A 23,372-nucleotide genomic window follows, 5' to 3' on the forward strand; every position below is an offset into this window, starting at 1 on the left:
GAGCAAGACTCCATCTCAAAAAAAAAAAAAAAAAAAAAAAAAAAAAAGAAAGAAAGAAAAGAAAAGAGAAAAACCCCTAAAATCTGTGTAGAACCACAAGGAAGCCAAATATCCAAAACAATCTTCAGAAAGAAAAACAAAACTAGAGGCCTCACACTTACTGACTTCAAAACATATTACATTCAAGGTTATTATTGATAGGGGAAGATTTACTGCTATCATTGTATTGTTTGTTTTCTGGTTGTTTTGTATATTCTTTTTTTCTTCCTCTTTTATTGTTTATTTTTGCAGTTGGGTGGTTTTCTATAGTGATAACTCTATAGAGATAACAAGTGTTGGCAAGAATGTAAAGAAGGAAATCCTCATACACTGCACACTGTTGGAAGGAATGTAAATTACTGCAGCCATTATGGAAAACAGTATGGAGGTTCCTCAAAAAATAAAAATAGAACTACCATATGATCCAGCAATCCCATTGCTTGGTATATATTTAAAGGAATTGAAATCAGTATTTTGAAAAGATATCTGCACTGCCATGTTCACTGCAGCATTATTCACAGTAGTCAAAATATGGAAATAATCTAAGAATCTGTTGATGGAAGAATGGATTTTAAATGTTTTGTATACACACACATGCACACACACGCATACACAGTTATGTGACACATAATAATATTTTGATCAACAGCTGACTGAATATACAATGGGAGTCTCATAAGATCATAATGGAGCTGAAAAAGTCCTATCACCTAGTGACATCTTGATGATTCTAATCCTGTGTAAGTCTAGGCTAAATTGAGTGCTTGTGTGTTAGTTTTTAACCAGAAGTTTTAAAATGTAAAAAAATAAAAATAGAAAAATGTTTATGGAATAAGGATATAAAGAAAATATTTTTGTATAGCTATAAAATGTGTTTGTGATTTAAGCTAGGTGTTATTACAAAATAAAAAAATCTAAAAGTTTATCAGTAAAAAAGTTACAATACATTAAGGTCAATTTATTATTGAAGAAAGAAAAAAATGTTAAATAAATGTAGTGTAGCTCAAGTGTACATTATTTACAGAATCTACAGTAGTGTACAAGAATGTCCTAGGCCTTCACATTCACTCGCCACTCACTCACTGACTAACCCAGAGCAACTTTCAGTTCTGCAAGCTCCCTTCATAAGTGCCCTTTACAGATGTACCATTTTAATCTTTTATACTATATTTTTACTGTACATTTTCTAGGTTAGGTATGTTTAGATACACAAATACTTGCCATTGTGTTACATTTGCCTACAGTATTCAGTATAGCAACATGTCATACAGGTTTATAGCCTAGAAGCAATAGGCTATACTACATAGTCTAGGTGTGTAGTAGACTATACCATAGAGGTTTGTATAAGTACACTCTGTGATGTTCACACGATGATGAAATTGCCTAACAATGCATTTCTCAGCACGTATCCCCATCATTAAGTGATGCATAACTCTATATACACGTGTGTGTACCCCTTCGTTTAAAGAAGAAGGAAATCCTGACACTTTTGACAAAATGGATGAACTGGGAGGATATTATGCTAAATGAGATAAGCCAAAAACAGAAAGACAAATACTGCATTATTGCATGGTCTCACTTATATGACTGGGGGGTGGGAAATGGGAAGATGATGGTCAAATGGTACAAACCTTCACTTATAAAATCAATATGTTCTGGGGATCCAATGTGCAGCATGGTGACTAGAGTTAATAATGCTGTGTTTTATACTTGAAATTTGCTAAGACAGTAGATCTTATGTCTTCTCACCACACACATGCAAAAAATGGCAGCTGTGAGGTGACAGATGTGTTAATTAGCTGATTGTGGTTATCGTTTTACAATGTATGCAAATATAAATCATTATATTGTACACCTTAAAAATATACAATTTTATTTTTCAAATATACCTCAATAAAGCTGGAAGAAATGCTCATTGACAGATGAATGAATAAAGAAAAAATGTGTATTTTTATATGAAATTGAATATTATTCAGCCTTTAAAAAAGAGGAAATCCTGTCATATGAGATAACATGCATAAACCTGGAGGACATTATGTTAAGTGGAATAAGGCAGTCACAGAAAGACAAATACTACATGATTTCACTTATATGAGGTATCTAAAATAGTCAAACTCATAGAAGCAGAAGGTAGGATGGTGGTCGCCACAGGCTGGGTGTGAGGCGAGAGTTCTTGTTCAATTTATATAGATTAAATTATGCAATATGAAGAAATTCTAGAGATCTGCTGTACAACAATGTACATAAAGTTATAAATAGTGTTCTGTACAATTAAAAATTTGGTACGAGAGTAGACTTCATGATATGTGTGGTTTTTTGTTCTGTTTTTTGTTTTGTTTTGTTTTTTGCTTTTACCACACACACAAAAAGAACAAATCTTGTCTTTTTCTAGAGCAAGGATATTTTTGTTTTTGTTTTTCAGATGGAGTGTCACTCTGTTGCCTAGGCTGGAGTGCAGTGGCGCAATCTCAGCTCACTGCAACCTCCACCTCCCGGGTTCAAGTGATTCTCCTGCCTCAGCCTCCCCAAGTAGCTGGAAGTACAGGCACATGCCACCACGCCTGGCTAATTTTGTATTTTTTTTTCCCTGACCTCAGGTGATCCATCCGCCTCAGCCTCCCAAAGTGCTGGGATTACAGGCGTGAGTCACCACGCCAAGCCTAGAGCAAGGATTCTGAAGCTAGGGTCTATACGTCTCAGCCCAAACTATATACAGCATTGAGTGAACATGTGTAACTTTCAGGGGGAGAGAGTGCATAAGGTTCTATAGAGTCTCAAAAGGCTCCTCATTCAAAAAGGAGCTGGATTAGATCCCACTGGGGAGCAAAAAATAAAAATTAAAAAAAACTGATAACGACAGCAAAAAAGCTAGAGGCACTGCAATGAGGAAAATTGTATTCAAATTGGAGTTTTAAAAAAAGATTCAGCCAAGGAAGTTTTTTTTAAAAAAGTTCAGAGAAGGACTCCTATTTCAGTCTTCCTTCTTCTAAAAATGTAAACTTGTCAATAGAATTTGAATGAATACAAGACTCCTGAGAGGAATGTTTAATGAGGTGGAAGTACCTAGCCTGGTTTTAATTTATCTGTCCCTGGTTGGCCTTTTGCCCACCTCCTGGGTCTACTCCTTTGTGGGTCTTTTGTTATCCTTCCTGACTTTTGAATATTAGCATAATATTTTAAATATTAGCATAATCCAGGATTCTACTTTCTGGGTGAGATTCTAATTTCTCTGGGTGAGATTATATACTACAAATAATGGCTTCAGTTATCATTCAAATGTGTATTATCAATCACCGTCCCTTCCTTGATATGCAGTTTCCTATTTCTACCTGCCTAGTGGACTTTCCACCTTTTCCCCACAGGCAATTTAACATACTTTAGAATGAATTTATCATCTGTCTGATGGCTCCAGCGTGTGCATGCATACTTCACACACACACACACACACACACACAGTAATATACCCCTCAAATGTTCTCCATTGCTTTATTTTTACTTGGTTCAACTCTATCATCAAGAGTTTGTTTGCACATATACTACGTTTAGGCACTTGCCAGGAAGTAGTCACAGAATTTGCAAACTGTAGAGGAACTTAAGAAATCAAGTCGCTCAACTCCTTCAATTTACAGAGAGGGTGACATCCTTAATATCGCACAGTGAATTAATGGCAGAACTAGCTTAGAATCTAGGCATCTCAAGTTCTACCCTGTATCCTTTCCACTATGCAATCATGCTCCCACTAACTGTATACTTCCAAAGAAGAATGAGATGCCTGCTAGCAGCACTGATTTTTATCAATAAAGAAGCAAGATAATCTAGTCGCCTTATGTTCAAAATATCTACTACTTATGCACTGTTTGTACAAGGGGCTAGGTAATTTATGTTCTGCTGTAATGATGAAAAGGATAAACTGAAGAGTGCAACAAGACATCATTGTAGAGTAAGGCTTGAAATGAAAATAGATTAGTTAAAGGCTAGCTCAGTGCTTGCTTTCATAATAAGGTTGCGAGATGATTTTTACTTTTTCCTTACCAAAGTGTTTTCATATGTATTATTTCATCTTAGTCTCTCAACAGGCCTGGGAGGTAGGAAAGTCAGGGCTTATTAGCTAAAGTTTACAGAGGAAGAACAGGAGACTGAAAAGAGTTAGCTCAGTGATTTGCCCAAGGTCACCCATCTAGTTAGTGACAAGACCAGGGCTCAGATGTGTGTCTACTGCTTCCAAATGTCCTTCCTCTAGTCTAGACACATAATTCTAATAGTCCTTGAGTGATGACTATATATCCTGTGAACTGAACTTTACAGATATGCTGGGACTGAAACACGCTGGGTTCTACCAAGTGACATGGAAATATTATCCAAAAAAGAAAAAAATGCTTAGTTTCAAGGTGGGGCAGGGCTAGGTTAACACAAGTAAGAATCAACAAGTTGAGTTGCCATTTTATCAAATTTTCTGCTTTCAAGTAAGGAAAATATAAAACAATAAACATGATCAAGACGGTCTTTGTAAAAGATCGAGGATGGTTTCCCATGTGAATCATTTCTAAGGACTTTAAAAAGGCAGGCTATAAACACCTAAATTGCCATTTTATTAAAGAAAAGTCAGGGTAATATGCAGACAGTCCAGGGGGCTGAGAAAAAAGGATTGATGCAGGGGGGTGACTCTGAGAGACATTTCAGTGGCATGCTGCAGCACACCGCAGGCTGCAGTGTGTTGAAGAGGCAGTGACAGGTGAGGAAGTAGAAGTAGAGAGTGGAAACCTTGACCGCAGAAAGCTGGCTGTGAAGGAAGGGGCCGCAGTGTGTTTGTTGGCCATGAAGAAGAAGCTGCACAAGAACAGGGGAAGAGACTGAACAGGCGAGACAGAGTGGGAACATCCTGTTGAGTCACAACTGAGTTGTCAACACTTTCTCCGCTAGTGAGAGGCCCTTTAAAAATTCACTGCCCGCATGTGGCTCCAGAGAAAATACCTCAAAGAGAGACGATAACCTGTCCAAGTGAAGGCAGAGAAATCAGCACAAGATTCAGTAACAAACTCGCTTTTCAGGACTATTATTGTGGCTGTTTGGTCTGTTATAAAAGCCCAGCTCAGAAACTACAAGGTCAAGCTCTAACAGATGTGCAGAGATGTTCTGGACCCAGTCTAAAAGCTGATTCTTCCCAAAGGCACAACATTATTAATTGGCCAGCTTATCAATGGATGCTCTTTCCTGTAGGTTTGTTTAGAGACAATACTGCTAGTCATAAAGTTTGCTGATTGCTGGCTTGCTCATCTCAGTGGGGCAAGTGCAAGGCCGTGCCAGGAACTCCAGATGACTGGAACATACACAAGCACAGTGCTACCCATAGACGCCAACACTGAGCCAGGGTGCGGGGAAGCCTGAGCAGGGGGCATCCTCAAAGTGCTTCTTTATTTAAACTATGTTCTGGGGCAAAGTTTCATAATGACCCCACACACCTAGCGCGTACACACAGAGCAGCCTACACACACAGCCTCACTGTGTCCGCTGGCCTGCTTGCTTTGCTTTCCACCCCTCTAGGCAAGGTCCACAAATTAGCAGCCTTTTAACCCTCCCAGATCTCCGTTCTCGGGACCTTCAGAAGAAAAAGGCAGTCAGAGAAACATGAACGCGCTAATCAGGAAACCAGCGTTTCAGCCCACTCAGCCACGCGGGCCGTCCACACTAACGACTTTCACCTCCCCTCGCCTGGACTGGCTGGAGGGGCGGGGAACCCGGCAGTAAAGAGGAGGACCAAAGAGGGGCCCTGCTTGAATGAAACAATGTAACAATTGATGTGAGGCCTCGCCTCGCTCCCACTCCCCAGCGATCCTATAGGCGAGGTCCCAGTGACTGCCCCTCCCCATTGCTCCGTTTTCTTGTCCATTACGCGCTATCCCTCCGCCTCTCCTTTCTTTTCTTTTCTTTTTTTCCCTTCTCCTTTTCCCCCCTCTCTCCCCCTTTCTCCAGCTCCGTGTCATTTCCTCCTTGCGCTCGCTCGCTGCCTGAGCGTCTCCAGCCGGGAGAGTAGGCGGAGCAGGGCGGTGCGGGGTGGCGTAGAGCTGGAGGGCGATGGTGGCGGAGCTGCTGGGGGCGGAGGCAACGTAGCCCCCTCGGAAAAGGAGCCCGGCGGCGCCTGAGCCCAGCCGAGGATGGAGAACCGGCCTGGGTCCTTCCAGTACGTCCCTGTGCAGCTGCAAGGGGGGGCACCCTGGGGCTTCACCCTTAAGGGGGGTCTGGAACACTGCGAGCCGCTCACAGTGTCTAAGGTAAGAACTGGCGGCTCCTGTCCTAACGGCGCCCAACTTTGAATGGACAAGCGGGTGCGAAGGCTGCCGCTGAACGGGGCCCTCAGGCCAACTTTGAAACTTAGTTAGGGCTAGGAGCGAAAGCCCCTCTGAACGGCACGGAGGGGTCTTGCCACCAGTCCAGGTGCAGACATCCCCTAAGGGTGGCTGGAACACAAGCTGGGAGCACAACTAGCCCCCAGCTAGAGCCTTGAGCGCAGACACACTCGCGAGGGCGCTGGGGCAGCCCTTGCTCCCCCACGTCGGGGCGGCTACTCCCCTCAGTTTGGGCTGGAGGAAGTGGAGGCCGTTGGGGATTTATCCTTGGAGGCCCCTGCGTCCCTACGGGACAGTGAAGGACTGAAGGGACAGTCATCGCGGCTTGGCAGCTCTCTTGGCAGTGTTGGCCCTTCCATCGACGGGCGGGCCGTCCCTCCCAGGCAGGTTGCAGGGCTAGGGGCCGGTGTGGGAACGGAGATGAGGCATTGGTGGCTTTTGCCAGCCTCACTTCCCACGGCCGACGCGCACAGATCCATTCAGCTCTTGGGGCGTTGTTGCCGCCGGTTCGGCTCGGCCTCTCCCTCCCTCCAGAGTCCTGCCCCAGCGCCGGCGAGATTTCCTGCACGTTGAGAAGTGTGGAGGAAACTTTTGCGCCATGGAGCGCAGCTGTGCTGGAGCTGCTGCTGCTACTGCCGCCGCCGCCGCCGCCGCCACCGCCGCCGCCGCCGCCGCCGCCGCCAGGGTTTGTTTGTTTTAGGAGTCTGTGATCTGCTGGAAACCAAGTTGCAGCTGAGGACAGGAGAGAGGAGCTCTCCTGAGTGCTCCAGAACTCCCAAAGCGAGCCTCCCCTGTAGGGGTGAGGGCGAGGGGAAGGGGCAGCTGGAGCTGTTACCAGGAAGAGTGACTTGTGGGACGACTCACCTTGAGGTGCCAGATTGCCAAGTGAACGGACTTCACGAACTTTATTCCACTTTTTTGTTGTTGTTTCTCTTAAATTCTCAAATCCGAAAAGCCCTCCCCCTTCCAACCCGCTTAAATGGCAATTGAAGTTGTAGATGTGGGTTCAGGCTGGAGATAGAAAGATGTGTCTTTTCAGCAGGGAACAAATATCACTTTTTTTTTTTTTTTTTTTGCGGGGGGGTGGGGGTGGGGTTCAACATTGGTCACATCTCAGCAGAGGATTCAGCAAATGTATCCTGCAACACACACCCACAATAACCTGTGCGGCATTTTGCGGCATTCGCCTTGCATTGGAGCGCTGGTTGACTTCCAGTGTATGGGATCCTTCAGGCCTTGGGGCCCACACTCTTAGGCACCCTGGAGTGTTGCCATGGGTGTACCAATCAGATTGAGGAGTCTGAGGTATGCTGAGGCAACATTTTGGGGGGCTGGCAGGGACCCCTCTGATCATTAGCCTCCCCATACTAGCTCAGATCTTCATATAGCACCCTTTCCCCCATACTTGTCATGTACTTTAACCAGCCTGAGATGCCTTTGTCATCCACCCTCACAACCCCTCCTGAGGCAGTCTCCCTCCAGTGTTCTCTGGAAAAAATTATGTGCTTTTTTTTTTTTTTTTTTTTAACAAAAACACTCAACTCCTTTGGTGAGGGGAATCCTGGCCTTCAGGAATTTCTTCTAATCAAGCTCCTCCTCTCCCCTCTCTTTCCACCAAGGTCACAATGGGATATGCAGCCCTCCATGGTCTGGCAGTTCCTCCCTTTCTTTTTCTCCTCACACCGCCCACAGAATTTCCACCGTCTGCCTAGACAACCTGCCTTGGAGAGGTCATTTTTCAGCTCTGCCCAGAGCTGACCCATCTTGAGAAGTACCCCAGAGAGTGCTTGCTGCTGTGGTCCTGGATTATTTTGTGAGCCAGTGAGAGCATGGCAGGGGGTGTTACTAAGTATGGGGCAGCCAGCAATTTGTGGTCTGGCTGGGGGATTATTTGAGGGTAGATGAGGGTTTCCTTGGCCAAGCTGTAGAGGAAGTGCTCTGTGTGTTGAGAGGCAGGGTGCCTTCTAATGATTCCCTTTCCACTGAATGTACAGTTGACCCCTATTATATGAAGGCTCATTATGACATGCATTTAGATATGCAACGGGTAAAATTATTTCTCCCATTCCTCCTAAATAGCCTAGTTCTTTTTTTTTTTTTCTTTCTTTTTTTTTTTTTATTATACTTTAAGTTCTAGGGTACATGTGGATAACGTGCAGGTTTGTTACATATGTATACTTGTGCCATGTTGGCGTGCTGCACCCATCAACTCATCAGCACCCATCAACTCGTCATTTACATCAGGTATAACTCCCAATGCAATCCCTCCCCCCTCCCCCCTCCCCATGATAGGCCCCGGTGTGTGATGTTCCCCTTCCCGAGTCCAAGTGATCTCATTGTTCAGTTCCCACCTATGAGTGAGAACATGCGGTGTTTGGTTTTCTGTTCTTGCGATAGTTTGCTGAGAATGATGGTTTCCAGCTGCATCCATGTCCCTACAAAGGACACAAACTCATCCTTTTTTATGGCTGCATAACAGTAAAAGTCAGTTATAACTGGGTTGGCCTCAACAGTATAAAAAGGGACCATAGTATTTTTTAAGCACAATGATTGCCTGTATTGTGTTTTTCTTGACAAGACACTGTTTCGGCATATTTCATTAATTCCCTCTTCATTTTTCAACCTTTATTTTATTTCCTTTTATGATTCAGAACAAAATAGCTTTCTCCTTGAAAACAGCCTTCTTAGTCTGTACACACTGATTGGGATGGGTGGAAGGGAATAGAAAGATAATTAGGTTAGCAGATTAAAAACTTGGGTTCTAATCCTTTTTCTGCCCCTCTCTATTTCTGGAATCCTAGGTATATCACTTGCCCTACCTGGGTCTAGGCATCCTCATGTCTAAAGTGACATTCAAGTGGATGGTCTTTAAATGATACTATGACAATCTAGTAGCCATTTTTTTGTTTGTTTTTGAGACAGGGTCTCACTCGGTGGCTCAGGCTGGAGTACAATGGTGCCAGCTCGGCTCACTGCAACCTGTGCCTCCCAGGCTCAAGCAGTCCTCCCACCTCAGCCTCCCGAGTAGCTGGGACTACAGGCACACGCCACCACGCTTGGCTAATTTTTTTGTATTTTTGGTAGAGACGGGGTTTCACAATGTTGTCCAGGCTGGTCTCGAACTCCTTCAAGCAATCTGCCCACCTCAGCCTCCCAAACTGCTGAGATTACAGGCATGAGCCACCACGCGCCTGACCGAATGGCCAATCTTTTATGCTGGCTCTGGCTCTCTTCTCAGAAGTGTTGCTGCAGAGTGAGGAAAATGAAACTTTGCTTCATTTGCATACAGTGTTACTATTTACAATGTGCTTCCTCATCCTTTATTTCATTACTCTTGCAGCCACACTGTGAGGCAGTCAGGAAAGATTGTGGAGAAACTGATGGAAAAACTGAGACTGATGTATTCAGTGGCTTACCTATGTCTATCATATGGAGAGTCAATGGCAGTCCTACTAAGAGAGTTTCCAATTCCTCTGCTAGTACTGTGGTTTGTGAAGGAGTACAGGGCAATAACTTTCAGGGATGTATCTCATCTTATTAGCCTCCTAATGCAGTGTTCCTTTCCATGCCAGCCTGTAATTCCACACTAAGTGAGGATTGGGTTGTAGGTACACTCTGATGGAGTCTGGGTTCAGAGTAGGAAAGGACTGTTTTGATGACTCCAGATCACTTGTGATGATCTCAGGTCAGGGAGAGACAGAGTTAAGGTGCAGGAACCATGGTGGAAAATGGCAGAGAACCTCCTTTGCAGAGAAAAAAAAAACAGAAACGGTTTGCATCAGGGATGGTGTGGCATACATGCTCAGAGATATCTTGTGGCACAAGTGGAGATATCTGGGGAGTGGGGGAATTTGAAAAAGTAGTAGTTAGTGGGAGAAGAGGGCATGCAGTGTGAAAGTCTAGTTCATAGTTGTCATGGGAGACCCTTTGGACCAGGAAATGATCAAGTTGGGAAAATCATCAATTCCTGCTGGTTCCTATGATTTCCTTGAATATGGGGAATTCAACTGCCTGATTTATGGACACTTGTATAGTCTCTCCTTGATAATCAAGTGGCAAAGAAAGAGAAATTTTTTTTAATACTGTTGCTGGATGTGGTGTCTTGCACCTGTAGTCCCAGCTACTCAGGAGGCTTAGGTAGGAGGAATCCCTGGAGCCCAGGAATTCCAGGCTGTAGTGTACCATAATTGGGCAACATAGTGTGACCCCACCTCTAAAAAATAAAATGCTATTGATTATCCTAAATAATAAGGGATAGTTTATGATGTTTTCCTATATTGTGGTGTTTCGAGTGAGATCATGGTAACAAGTAAAAGATACATGACCCCTAAAGGAATAGGGTCCATGACATTGGCATTATTGATTCCTTTGGTTAACATGTTACAGTACCTCATTGACCCAGGAGTACTGTCTGGGTGGAATGGGGGTAATTAGATGTGTCTGATGATATGTAGGCTCATGCTACATATTTTCCCTTTCCTTGGCTCATTTATGGTAGATGTTTCTATCTGGCATAGTGAAGCAAGGGGGGCTAGTTACTGCCCTGGAACAAAACAGGGTGGGATAGGGGAGTAGCCTGGAGGAGAAAGAAGCTTCACCCCCGTCTACTTGATGTGCTCTGATATTGCTTTATAATTTTACCCTCTCTAGACCCAAATCGCTATTTGCAGAGTGGAGGCTAGGCTTAACTGCCCCATCTCTATTATCACAGACGATGTGACAATGAATTAGGCAAACTCTAATACTGTTTGCTGTCCTTAGCCTAGGACAGTGGCAGGGTGTGCTCATTAAGTTGTTTTAGTCTGTATCCCATTCCTAGTCTGACCTTATTTCTAGAAGCACACAGAGAGGCAGTTGAGACTTCAAGAGGATCTGGATAAACTCAGATTGAGGTTGTCTTTGTGGCTGGAAGTAAATGTGGCTGTGATTTTGAATTCTTGTTGGGTGCAGAGGTGGTATTATATGAACAATGAGAGTTCCTGTGAAATCTTTTGAGCTGTGTTACAGACCAGTGCCTGGCACTCACAAGGGACCTTTGTAGAGTATGCGTCTTTGGAGCTTAGCTCAGCCTGGTTACCTACATGAATTCCCTCCTCATTTCTGCCTCTAGAATCACCAAAGATGTCCACTACCTCAGTTTCCCAGCTGCTGCCCTGTCCCAGAAAGTAGAGGGCATTTTGAGGCATGGATTAGAAATCCATCAGAGAGATACAAAAAAGGTTGGAGGGAGGTGGAGCAAGAAGGATGGGTGGTATAACTGATAACCCTTGGCTGAGCTTTGAGTCGATACTACTTTTGGCCCTGCTGAGTTTTCATAATACACCTGGTACCCCATTGAGAGCCACATGTATGCTTGCTGAAGTTAAAAAAGGTCAAGCCTATTAGAGGATTTTCCCTCTCCAAAACCTCACACAAAGAAAATAATTCAACTCCAGCTGGAAGACACTTGAACATTGTCCCTTAAAAAAATTAAAATGATTTCCCCCCTTGCCCTCCTCAACCCCCTCCCCAGGAATTTCTTTAAAGAAAAAAGACTCAGACTTGAGATTGGAGGTTATGGATGATTATCTGGAGGGAACATCATGGCTTTTATAGCTAAGCTTCTTTAGAACTAGGGGAAAAAAGATGCTGACCTATCTGAGAAAAGTTAATGAAGAACAGCAGGGATTATGGGAAGAGCTGCTCTCACTGCCTGCCCCTCTACCCCTCAAGCACCAAGGGGAGACTTAATTCAGGGCTCCCAGACTAATTCTGTTCTTGGTAGAGACCTGGAGTCAAGGAATCTCAGAGTGAGGACAGCCTTTTAGAAGTCACCTAGTCTAATCTTAACCATTTCATGAGCCTCCTGTGCAGTGTCCCTGGGCTTGTTCTACAGTAGTCACAGGGGAGTTCATTCCCTTCTAAGCCTATCCATTCCGTTGTTGAAAAGTTTTGACTGTGGACAGCTTTTCCTTTGTTAAGCTGCAATCATTTTCCTTTTAGCTATCATCCATGGGTCCTAGCTATATCCTGTGGATAGCATCACACAGAACAAGGGTGCTTCCTCTGTCTTGGGACAGCCCTTGGGATATCTGAAGGCAACTATTATATCATCTTGTTTCACTTTTCTAGGAGAGTGCTTGCTCTTTCAGCTGTTCCTTATGGGATGTAGGTTCCAGCCTCTCCTCCAGTTTCCTCCTCCCACTCATGATGCACTTCAGCTTGTCCATGTTCCTCTTAAGTTATGGATCCCACAGCTGAATAGTGTAACTGAGGAGAATCTGACCACAGATGAGTATGAACATTATTTTTAAAAAAATACAGCTGAAGATCACTTTGGCTGTTTCTGGTGGCCATGTCATATCAAGGCTCCGTGTCAAAATGTTTTAGTGGAAGTAGCTGTGCTGCTATTAAGCCATACCTGCCTAAGGTCTCTATGAAGGCATCTGGGACAGCCACATAATAGATTTGGAAGGGACACATTTCATGTCCTACTATTTATTTATAATTGCCTCTGCCCCTAGCCCTGGCCAGCCTTGGTAAAGGCATTGTAGGGGAGATGAGAGAGAAGACATAAGCCCTGACTTCAAGGAACATATATGTTTAAACAAAGAGATTATTAAGTTACAGAGAAGGAATTTGTGTAATAGAAGAAGGAAATGGCATTCAATGAATAGTGTCAAAGTCAGAATTCCAGATCTTTTTTATTTCCTTTTTACCTCTCTGAACTTAATTTCTTCCCCTTCTGGAAAGAATAGTTGTCTCTAAGATGGAAGATGCTAACCATATGTACCATACACTCTTCAATTTACAGAGCCCCTATGTAGGAATATAGAGACAGCAGTCTCTGTCCCTATCCACTGTCAGATACCTATTTCCCTGCATACTGCCACTGCCACTGATTGGAAAAGCCCCTGCTGTTGCTGCCATCCTTCAGCTCTGGGTTCTTCTGTCTGTACCTGGAATACACACACGAGTGATTCCTGCTGGAGGTCTTGCATCCACAGCCTCTTTCTCCCCATCTGCCCACATTTACCAGTTGTCATCTGAGCTGGAAAAATATCTTTCCTTACTACTAAAGCCTTGATCAGGGAGTGGATTGGAGTGGGGCTTAATCTATATTATTACTGAAGGGTAAGGGGTCTAAGGAAGAGAGTGTAGAGGTCTAGGAAACATGTCTTCACTGATACAATGTTATTTATAATGGTTACGTTCAGAACAGTTCTGGAGAAGCCTATTTAATCCATACTGTATCATTGATTAAATTACACAACCTAACCATCATTTATAATGTCCTATCTACAGGAAACAGAATTCAAAGCTCCAAGCTGCTTATTTATAGAAGGTATTCTTGGGAAACAATGCATTCATTAGTTAGGAACAAAAAGTGCTCTAGATAGCTCTGTTACACAGTTCTGGGGGAGTTTGGGATTCTACTACCGTTAGTGCCCAAGGTGTTCATACCTTTGATGCTGGGACCAGATGTATGTACATGGTTACATTTCCCTCTGAAACTGAATTCCGGGTTACTCTGAGAGTTATCTTGTAATCAGCAAGTAACCTTTTTATATTGGTTATGTCAGTATCAAGATCACTTTCACTCAGCTTCTATGAAGCCAAAATTGTGTCTCCTGGTGCTCCCTGAAATACTCCCTTCACACATAATTCAATAAAATCATTAATGAGTAAGTTGAGTTACTATTTTTTCTGGCTAAAGATTGTGTTCCAAGGACTGGGAAGGGGTAGAGGTTTGTCTCCTTATACCTCTTTGCCCCATGCAGTATAAATAGGCCAAGTGAAAAATTGTCTTATGCATTAGTGTTGCAACAGATGATCCATTCTTCCTCACATCACACTGGCATGTTTACTTGGTCAGATAGCCATCCTGACCAGGCACTAAAGTTGCAAAAGTCAAGATGACTTGATCTCTCAAAGTGAACTCTAACCTCTCCCCTTTGACTTCACTTCCACTTCCTCCTCTTTCACTGTGAGTCTCTGACTGTACCATATCACAACACAAGTACTGCCTAGTAGCCACAGAGACACATTTTCCATGCATCTAGGCTGTCCTTCTTTTATGTCAAGTCTTTGGTTCCCATCCCCCACCCAAGAGCACCAGTTACTTGAGGCCTACATTTTGGACTGTCTCATTCAAGTGCCATTGCCCCTTTGTTCATTCATTGACTGCCCTGCCCTCTGTCCAAAACCCAACTTTTTTCTTTTTTGGTCACAGTGAGCCCTTCTAGTCTGCTGTACCAGCTTTTTCCCTCTTGGCTCAGCCATGCTTCCAGTGGTGGGGGTAGGGAGGAGGGAGAGAGAAGCTCACTGAGTTGAGGTTGATAGGTTTGAAAACACTCAGCAAATCATGACAGAATCAGAGGGAAATTTCCTCACACTGCATCTCTCTCTATTCTTTTTCAGTGATGGACAGACTCTTTGTCACATTCTTTATATTCTTTTATCAACTTGCTGAACAATCATGGCATGTTATTCTGGCTCGCCACACCCTCCTATTTCTTCTCATACCCTCCATGGGACAAGTTCTTGCTTTACTGAAGGGTTGCTAAGGACCCCAGGATCCTTACTTGGTCTAGGCTGTGGAAGTGTGAAGGCTGACTGACAGCAGGCAGCTCTTGGAGTGCATTGCTTTTCTCCACACTCCTACTTCCTATCTTTCTAGAAGTGGCTGTTTCCTGGTATGTTCTCAGGGAGGACATGGTCTGTTAACTTTCACTCAAGTCTTTTAATGTTACATCTGTGAGGAATGCGGGAGGTGGGACTAATTTGACAGGATCAAGGGTTAACCCAGTTACGAACAGCCCCTTTGTGGTGTCTTCTGTCCCCCACCCTAATGCCACTCAACAGTTTCCTAGCTGTATGGTCTTCTCTCTTTCTTCCTGAGCCTCTGGCAGGGAAGTTTTCAATGGTTCTCCTATACTGCCTTTCACGGTCCATAAGAAACTGATTTTTCTTTTGGGGGAAGGGGTTGGAGGTGAGATGAGGTAGAGCTAGAAGTAAAGCTGGTTTGACTAGTTATTCTGGAAAGGAGTTAGAGTCTCATGGCTGTAGCCCCATCTTTACTTATGAGAGGATGACAAGCTAAAGCCTTGTCTTTGTTGGGCCGCCTTGCTGTTTTCCATTTCTTTTTGTTTGTGTTTGATATAAGTAAAAGCCATCCTGAAAACTTCTACAGGTAGGCGGCTTTGGATGGCATCTTACTCTGACTGAGAGTGTGAGTGATGACATCTTGAAGCTTCAGGGGGTAAGTAGCAGGCTTGACTCTCACATTCTTTAGAGGACTTGACAGAGTTTGGAGCTCTGTATTAACTTAAATTGGCAATCAGGAAGGATCAAGACAACAAGCAAAAGTAGACCAGGCAAGGATCTGGATACTTCAGTTGTGTGGCTGTGCCTCACTGAGTTCAGCAACCTCTTGAACCCAAAGGTGGTCAAAGCCTAGACATGATGGGATCGCAGAGGTAGTGGACCGCTGTATAGCAAATACTGCTATTTTCTAGGTGTTTTACATGTATTTTCATTTAACTTTTACAGTGACTTTTTTAGGCCAGATGTTAGTGTTTCCATTGTGCAGATGAAGAACTGAGGGTCAGGAGAAGTTAAGTAAAAGACTCTAAGTCATATAGTAAGTGGGACAGCTGACATTCAAATTTACTTCTGTTCAACTTCAAATCCCATGGTCTTTCTAAAATAGTGTGTTTACACAGGTGAAAGAGAAATAAAAGAGAACTGGATAAAAATGAGGGGTTGGGGGAGGGAGGGAGGGAGGGAAATGAGGGAAATGAAATTTGATGCAGAAACTGATAATATTATGAGTATCTGCTCCTCAGAGGTCAGGGTCAAAGGAAGGTCTTTGTTTTGTTTTAAATCTCAAATCAGGGTAAGGGGACTGGGTCAGTATTCAGAAAGCCTAAAGTTTAGTCCTAACTCTGCCACTCATCATTTGTGTGACCCTGGGAAGTCATTTTCCTCTCTGTATCTCAATTGCTATATTTGCAAAATGAGAGTAATACAGCCTGCACTGTTGTCCAGTAGGGAGATTCATTTTATCATGTATTTCATATTATTATTAGCAGTATATGTGATTTAAGAAAGCAAGCAAGCGCATTCCACAGGTGTCCCTTATTAAACAGGAATTCTCTTAAGAAAATTTTGAGCCTAAAAATTGAAGTGTATGAAGTTACCTAATCATTGGGAGTTGTGTGAAAAGGCAGGGCACCTTTAGTGTAATGTCTGCTACTGCGAGAAGTTGGAAGACCAGACATGATTTCTGCTAATGTCTGAACAGCCAGCACTTTGAAAGGCTAACATCCTAAGAGTTCTCAATTAGGACTCCAATCAATCAACCAATCAATCAATCAATCAACTGATCAACTAACCAACCAACCAGTCAACGCAGATTTGTTGAGCACTTCGTAAAGTGCCTAACCCTAAACTAGAGAATACAAGAGTTAGCCACCATAGAATACCTGGTCCCTGGATTCTCAAAAGAGATGACAGTTTTGTTGAAGAGCTGCATTACCACAAGCCCAGGAAACAAAAAGCTTTAAGTACTGAAACTGTGGGGTAGGATCTAAGAGCAGCATTTATTCAGTGGGAAGATATTTCATTGTGGGCTGATGTAGCTGGGTGTTTTGTGGAAAAAGGAAGAATTGGAGCTAGGCCTTGAGGGATAATACAGGATTTAGGTAGGTAGGCCTGGGAGGAAGAAGGACATTGATTCCAATTAGTACAAGCCCTGCATGTCCTAAAGACACAGACAGAAGACTGAGACCAGTTTGTTCACTCCACAGTGTGTTGACTAACAGAATAAGGGCAGAGCATGTAGTGTTTGTTCATTTATCCACTGATTAATTCATTAATTAAATTTTATTGAGTGCCTGTTCTAGGAGCTGAGCCTTCCTATGGCCAATGAAACTAGCACAGAGCTCCATAGATGTCATTTTTATTTGTTTTCTAACAAATACTTTATAGTACATATTCTGGGCACTAGTTTTCTAACTTAACACATATTAGCTCTTTTATTTTATTGTATTGTATTGTATTGTATTGTATTGTATTGTATTGTATTTTTGAGACAGAGTCTCACTCTGTTGCCAGGCTGAAGTGCAGTGGCGTGATCTCGGCTCACTGCAACCTCCGCCTCCCGGGTTCAAGCGATTCTCCTACCTCAGCCTCCTGAGTAGCTGGGACTACAGCCACGTGCCACCACACCCGGCTAATTTTTGTATTTTTAGTAGAGATGGGGTTTCACTATGTTAGCTAATTTATTAACTCCATTTTACACATGAGGAAATTGAAGAAAGATTAAGTAACTTGCCCAATGTCATATTGCTTGTGTGGATGGCTACATAAGTGAGTCAGTGGAGATTTTCTTGATTCTTGCAGAGTAATGGGATATAAAGGTGAGTGGATTTGAGCCAGGTATTCTGGATACCCCAGAAAACTGGGCTATAGAATGGATGCAAGTTGGAAGTAGGTAGCCATTTTGTTGTTTGGATAATCAGTGTATTAAGAATAAGGCACCTAGTCTATGGTCATACCACCTTGAATGTGCCCGATCTCATCTGATCTCAGAAGAATAAAGCACTTAGCACAGTACCAGTCACATAATTGCTTCCATGAGGAAAGACCTGAACTGAACAATAGATAGGTAAGGGCATTTTGAAGGAATCAGCCATCTTGGCAATTTGCTGACTTGTCATACATTAGTGAGTTGCCAGAGGTTAGTGATAATGCATAGCATTGAAGAAATGAAGAAGAGGTAGGAGTCAGGGATTAATCTAATATTTAAAATCTAGAAGGCTCTGAGAGATGACGGGAATTGGGAAGACCAATCAGGTTTAGTTCGGTTTTGGATCTTCTGAGACTGAGGTGTCTGTAGGCCAATCAAGAAGTCCCTAGGCAGTTGGGGAACATGTTTATTTAAGGCCACTGATCAGTTAAAACAACAAAACATTATTTTAGGAACATAATGATCAACACAGACAATTTACTAATCTACTGGTTGTTGTGGAAACGAGTTAATTGCCAGACAATCTTATGCCGCAAAGATAGTAGAACAGATCTGCATTGTTATTTAATGGGCTTTCCTGGCCATAGCTTTGTCTCGCTATCTCCTCCAATCTGTGGGATGCCTTGTCAACTGAGGTGTTACTGGCTGAAGTTCATTTTGTATAACTTAGAACTTGAAGTGATATGAAAGTCCAAATAGCAAACAAACAAACAAAATAGAAGAAGCTGTCAAAAGGCCAAACTTCAGACTGGAATGTTAAAATGGTTTGGGGCTGTTAAAAAACATCAGTTAACTTGCCAAGATGTTTAAGGACTGTTTTCTCTATATGAAAACCAAAATGTGGTGGCTTGGTAAGGCAAACCTCAAAGCACTAGTTTCAAGTCTGTATTGCATTCTTGTTGTTAGCAGTTTTATACTCTCCTCATAGTGTAGTATTATTAATCCATAGATATCATTGTTAATGTTCTACAGTAGTATTGGTTCTTAAATTTGACTTTTTAAAAGCATTGTTAAACTTTCAAGAGTGATTTCATTGCCTACAGTGGTGTCTTAACCACACTAAAATAAAGGGTAAATAGGGATCTACTTCACAAATTCATTTGTTGCAAATGTTGTTGGGAAATATTGCTTTATTATTAAGAGATTTTGGCAAGTTGGCGTGGTTATCTGACCCCAAACCCTGGCACTGCTGTCCTTTATACTTACATGAAATTCCCAGGAAAGATTCCTTTTATGTGCAGATAGACTTGTCAATGTTAGGACCAATCCAGTCCTCCCCACACCCCCTTTATCCTTCTTGGATTGCCTTTCCGTTGCCACTTTTATGCAACATCACCTGGTTTTCTACATGGTGAAGAACTGAAAATCTGAATGTTGTAAAGATGCTTATGCTATGGAACCTGGTCTAAATTAACTCCTTCCCTACCTTCTTGTAGACTAAACTCACTTCTTGCTAAAAGGCTAATGACCACATGGGTTCCTTTACCTAGCTCCTCTCTCTGACAGGATGAAATAGCTTGTAATTTATAATTGAAATTGATTTGAATCTGTAGCTGCTGGGGAGATTTTTGTGTAAAAAATTGCCCAAGTGCTCTGGTTTTCACAAGCGTCTGCTTGCTAACTTCCCTCTGTTGCATGAGCCCTGGTGGGAGGGTGATACTCTCCTTTTCTAGAAGTAAGGGGCTCAAGATGTAATTTGCATGTTTTTCCCATGCCTTTGGCTGAGGAAATGTGCAGTGTTCTGAAACCTGTCCAGACCTTGCACATACTGTATCTGCTTAAAAAGGGTTTTGGCTCTTAGCCCTTCTCAGCTGCATTAGGGTTCAGGTTACATCCCTCTCCCCATCTAGCCACTAGTAAAAGCCAAAATAATTAAGGATCAGGGAGAGTTAATTCCCAGGTGGGGCCCTTCCATCTCCCATCCCCTAGGTTGGAGCCCTAATTTAAGGCTGAACTTTAGTCTAAGTCTATAAGTGACAGTGATCTGGAACAGGCCCCAGAAAAGCACTTGACAATCAGGTTTTGCCCCATGCTGGCAGTACATTCTCTCTCTCTCTCTTTCTCTCTCTCTCTCTCTCTCTCTCTCTCTCTCTCTCTCCCCTCTCTCCCCCCCTCTCCCTTTCCCTCTCCCCTTCCCTCCCTTCCCCACCACCATCTTAGAGGAGACCAGTGACCCCAGGGATCAAGCCACCTGATTGTGTTGCAGCAATGGAAATAATGCATCATACTTCCCTTTCATCTAAACTGGGAGATTCAGATGTAGCTTCTGTTTTTTTTCAAGCCCTTGACCCAACTTCAATACAACATTAGGAGTCTCATTCAGAATAAGAAACGTCATTGATATATCTCTCAACTCAAAAGAGATGCATAGTAATGAGCTCTGAGATAGTGAGCTCAGATGGGAAAGGGCAGCTTTGAAGGAGGATCTTGCAAGAGCTGGCACAGGCAGGAAGAAGCCTCATTCTGGAACAACTACACTACTGTAGTGGCCTCCTCAATGGTTTCTTTCCCTTTGATCATCCCCTCCTCCCTCCCTTAAAATTATTTAATGGTTCCCTGCTGCCTGTAGAATAGAGCCCAAACTACTTTTGCCTGGTGTTACAGACCATTCTCCATCTGGCTCTAGTCTTAGCAATCCTTCCAGGCCCCAGGTTTTCAGGCAGAATGGTTATCTCTCTGTTCCCAAACCCACCTGGGAAATTCTGGCCTCCAATTTTCTCATCATGATGTTCTTTCCAGTGGCTAGACTTCACACTGCGTCCTTGGAAGGACTTCTCACTTCTCTGGCCCTCTCCATAGGACCTAACCTTCAAGCCCTACCTCTAAGCCTCTAGGGCATCATCTCTGATTGCTCCTGGGTAGAAGCAATCAGAAACTCCCCTTTGAAATGCCAGAGTTCTGATTTTCCAGTAGTCATCTTTGGGTACTTTGGCTGTCTTATGTTTGGTTTGCTGGATCAAGATCTCCTAGATGACAATGGCTGTATCTTCTATATATTTTCCATCATCAGCACAGAGTAGACTCTCCAGCATGGTTTGCTGGTTTAGATATAATATATAAGAAGAGTCAAGCAAAAATTTTTTACTCAGTGATTGGTAATCTTTCCCCTTTCCACTTCCAAGCCTAAATTAGAGAATATGACTAGATGATCTGGACACACTGGCCAAGTTTTCCAAACTTTGTGTGACACCCCACCTAAGTGAGGTGAGCCTTGAATGACACACACATGTGAACTAGAGGCAGAGGGAACACTTAGAAGAAAATATTGGTGGGGACAGAAGTTGAGAAGAATCCCAGAGGCAACCTAGGATAAGAAGGAGCAATAGAGGATGGGGTTGGCTACCTGCTTGTCCCCAGGCTGCCTGAAGTTTGGTTTGTAACAGTTGAATTTCATGCTGCTGCTGTAGTTCCTGTGTGTAAGCTGTGTTCCGAGGTTTGCATGTGGGAGAGGCCAGCTGGCTGATGATTGCAGCATTTCCCATGCTGTTGGGACGCGTTGCTGTGAGACTCTTAAAACAACAGCCATCCCACTTGTTGCTATGTGTTTAAGGTGAGTGTAGTGTGTGTCTTCTGCCTGACTCAAGTGTTTCACTGCTTTAGCTGAGAGGCAGTAGCTTTGGGTGAACACACTCTGTGTGTTTATGTGTGAATGTGTATGTGTGTGTGTTCACTTTTTCTTAAGCAAGCTCTAACGTGTTGTGTCTGACTGGCCTTGGATGTGAGTCACTGTCTGGTATTTATACCCAGTGTCTTAAGTGTCCTTATTATTTGACCATGACATTGCTATTCTCCCTATTTTACTCAAAGCTGAGAATGCTGAGAAGGGCCAAAGGGAACTCACTCTGTCTTCCTTCCAAATGGGGTCTAATCTCATTGGTGGTTAACTGTCTCTGTGGCAGTCAATTAGGTTATGTAAGGACACTAAAGGGAACAGGTTGAAATTCACAGCAGTAGTACTGTGACAGTTTAAAAGACACACTATAGGGCTTCTCTTAGTTTGTTCCTGTCCAGGGTACTGTTGGAGAGCTCACCCACTGGAATGACTTTAGGAACAGGCCTCAAAAGGGGCCCTAGGAAGTGTTTGTCCTTATCACGATCACAATAAGTATGAAAGGAGTACAAACAAACTGAGAAAGCCTTAGAGAGGAGATGATCCAGCCTTTGCAGGCATTGGTGAGAGAAGCAGATAATGTTAGCTTCTTCCTTACTGTTGTTTGTATTAAGTCCTTCCAAGATTGAAAATTTTGTCTTAGAAGCAGGCTCGTAGAGTGTGGGAATGGTAAACCCCATCAGAAGCACTGTTGTTATCAAAGGGACAGAGCCTCAGATAGGAAGGACATGGCTGCTAGCATGGTCATTTGGAGGCCAGGCAGCCAGTAAATCATTTGAGAATGAATTAACGGTTCAAAGGGCAGGAGGGAATTCTTTGGGTGACCTCATAGGTGCTTGAAAAATCAAAGGGATAGCTAGTGTGCTTTTATGTTTTCAAGCCTGGTTCAGAGGGTCAAGGGAATGGAAAAGCACAGTAGAAAATTGGCATTGCTGTTTTCATGTGCTTGGGAACCCTAACTCCAGGCTGGTGATGGTCAGAGTTACCATTAATTAAATGCATATTTTCTTCTGGGAATTTTATATGCATACTCTCTAATCTCATCTCTACTTACTGTAAATTAAGTAGTAATATTCCTATTTTATGGATGAAATAATGAGGTTCAGAGGGACAAAGTAATGTTCTTCAAGTAACCAAGCCAGTAAGTGGTAGAGCTGTGATTTGAACCCAGCTCTACCTGACCCCAAATACTATGCTTGTCCCACTATACCTTAAAATTTTACTTCAGCCCCGAAGCCCCTTTCTGTGTTTCATAGTGTCTTTTTAATACCACTGTTAACTATTGTTATGACTATATTCTGTGTTTCATAGCATTGGAAAAAGGTGGGTTTCACAGATCAGTCATTTCACAACTTTCCTGGGAAGCTTGTTAAAAAACACAGATTAGACCCTCAGGATGAAATAATATAACGCACCAAGAGATACTTAGTAGTGTCCCTATTCTAAGATCCTGAAATTGAGGCTAAGAGGGTTAAGTAACTTTCCAGAATTCATTGGACCAGTAACTGGCAGAGCTGGTATTCAAAATCCAGTTTATCTGATTTTAGAGTGCCTGTTCTTTCCCATGCTCCGGTTGCCTCCCAAACTAGAAGGGGAGTAAGCAATAAACAAAAAACCAGACTTGACCCTCTTGGCCTCTACAAACCTACCCTTCTTACTTGCCCTCTCTGTCAATAAATTTTTTTTTAAGTGAGGGGTGGCCTCCCTCTCTCCCTCTGCCCTCCTTCCTTCTCTTCTAGCACAATTTATTTGTTTAAATGTTTATTTTGGGGATAGATGATAAATGTTCATGGAACAAAATTTTAAAAACTATATAAATGGGTACGTCTTTCTTCATTCATTTCCCTAAACCACCTAATTTCCCTTC

General features: G+C 43.0%; 1 protein-coding gene across 2 annotated transcripts in view; it reads left to right on the forward strand.

The window, feature by feature from the left end:
- Positions 1–5,889: 5,889 nt before the first annotated feature.
- The window catches only part of SHROOM4 (shroom family member 4), a 246,980-nt gene continuing 229,497 nt past the window's right edge, over positions 5,890–23,372 (forward strand). For both annotated transcript variants that reach the window (XR_012092027.1, XM_007991732.3), the window contains exon 1: positions 5,890–6,308. Coding sequence is in view for 1 of the 2 variants with exons in the window: in XM_007991732.3 (XP_007989923.3) it covers positions 6,192–6,308 (117 nt within the window). In the remaining variant the exon portion in view is untranslated. The remainder of the gene's footprint in view (positions 6,309–23,372) is intronic.

This window comes from Chlorocebus sabaeus, chromosome X, assembly GCF_047675955.1.
Source record: "Chlorocebus sabaeus isolate Y175 chromosome X, mChlSab1.0.hap1, whole genome shotgun sequence".
NCBI classification, from domain to species: Eukaryota; Metazoa; Chordata; class Mammalia; order Primates; family Cercopithecidae; genus Chlorocebus; species Chlorocebus sabaeus.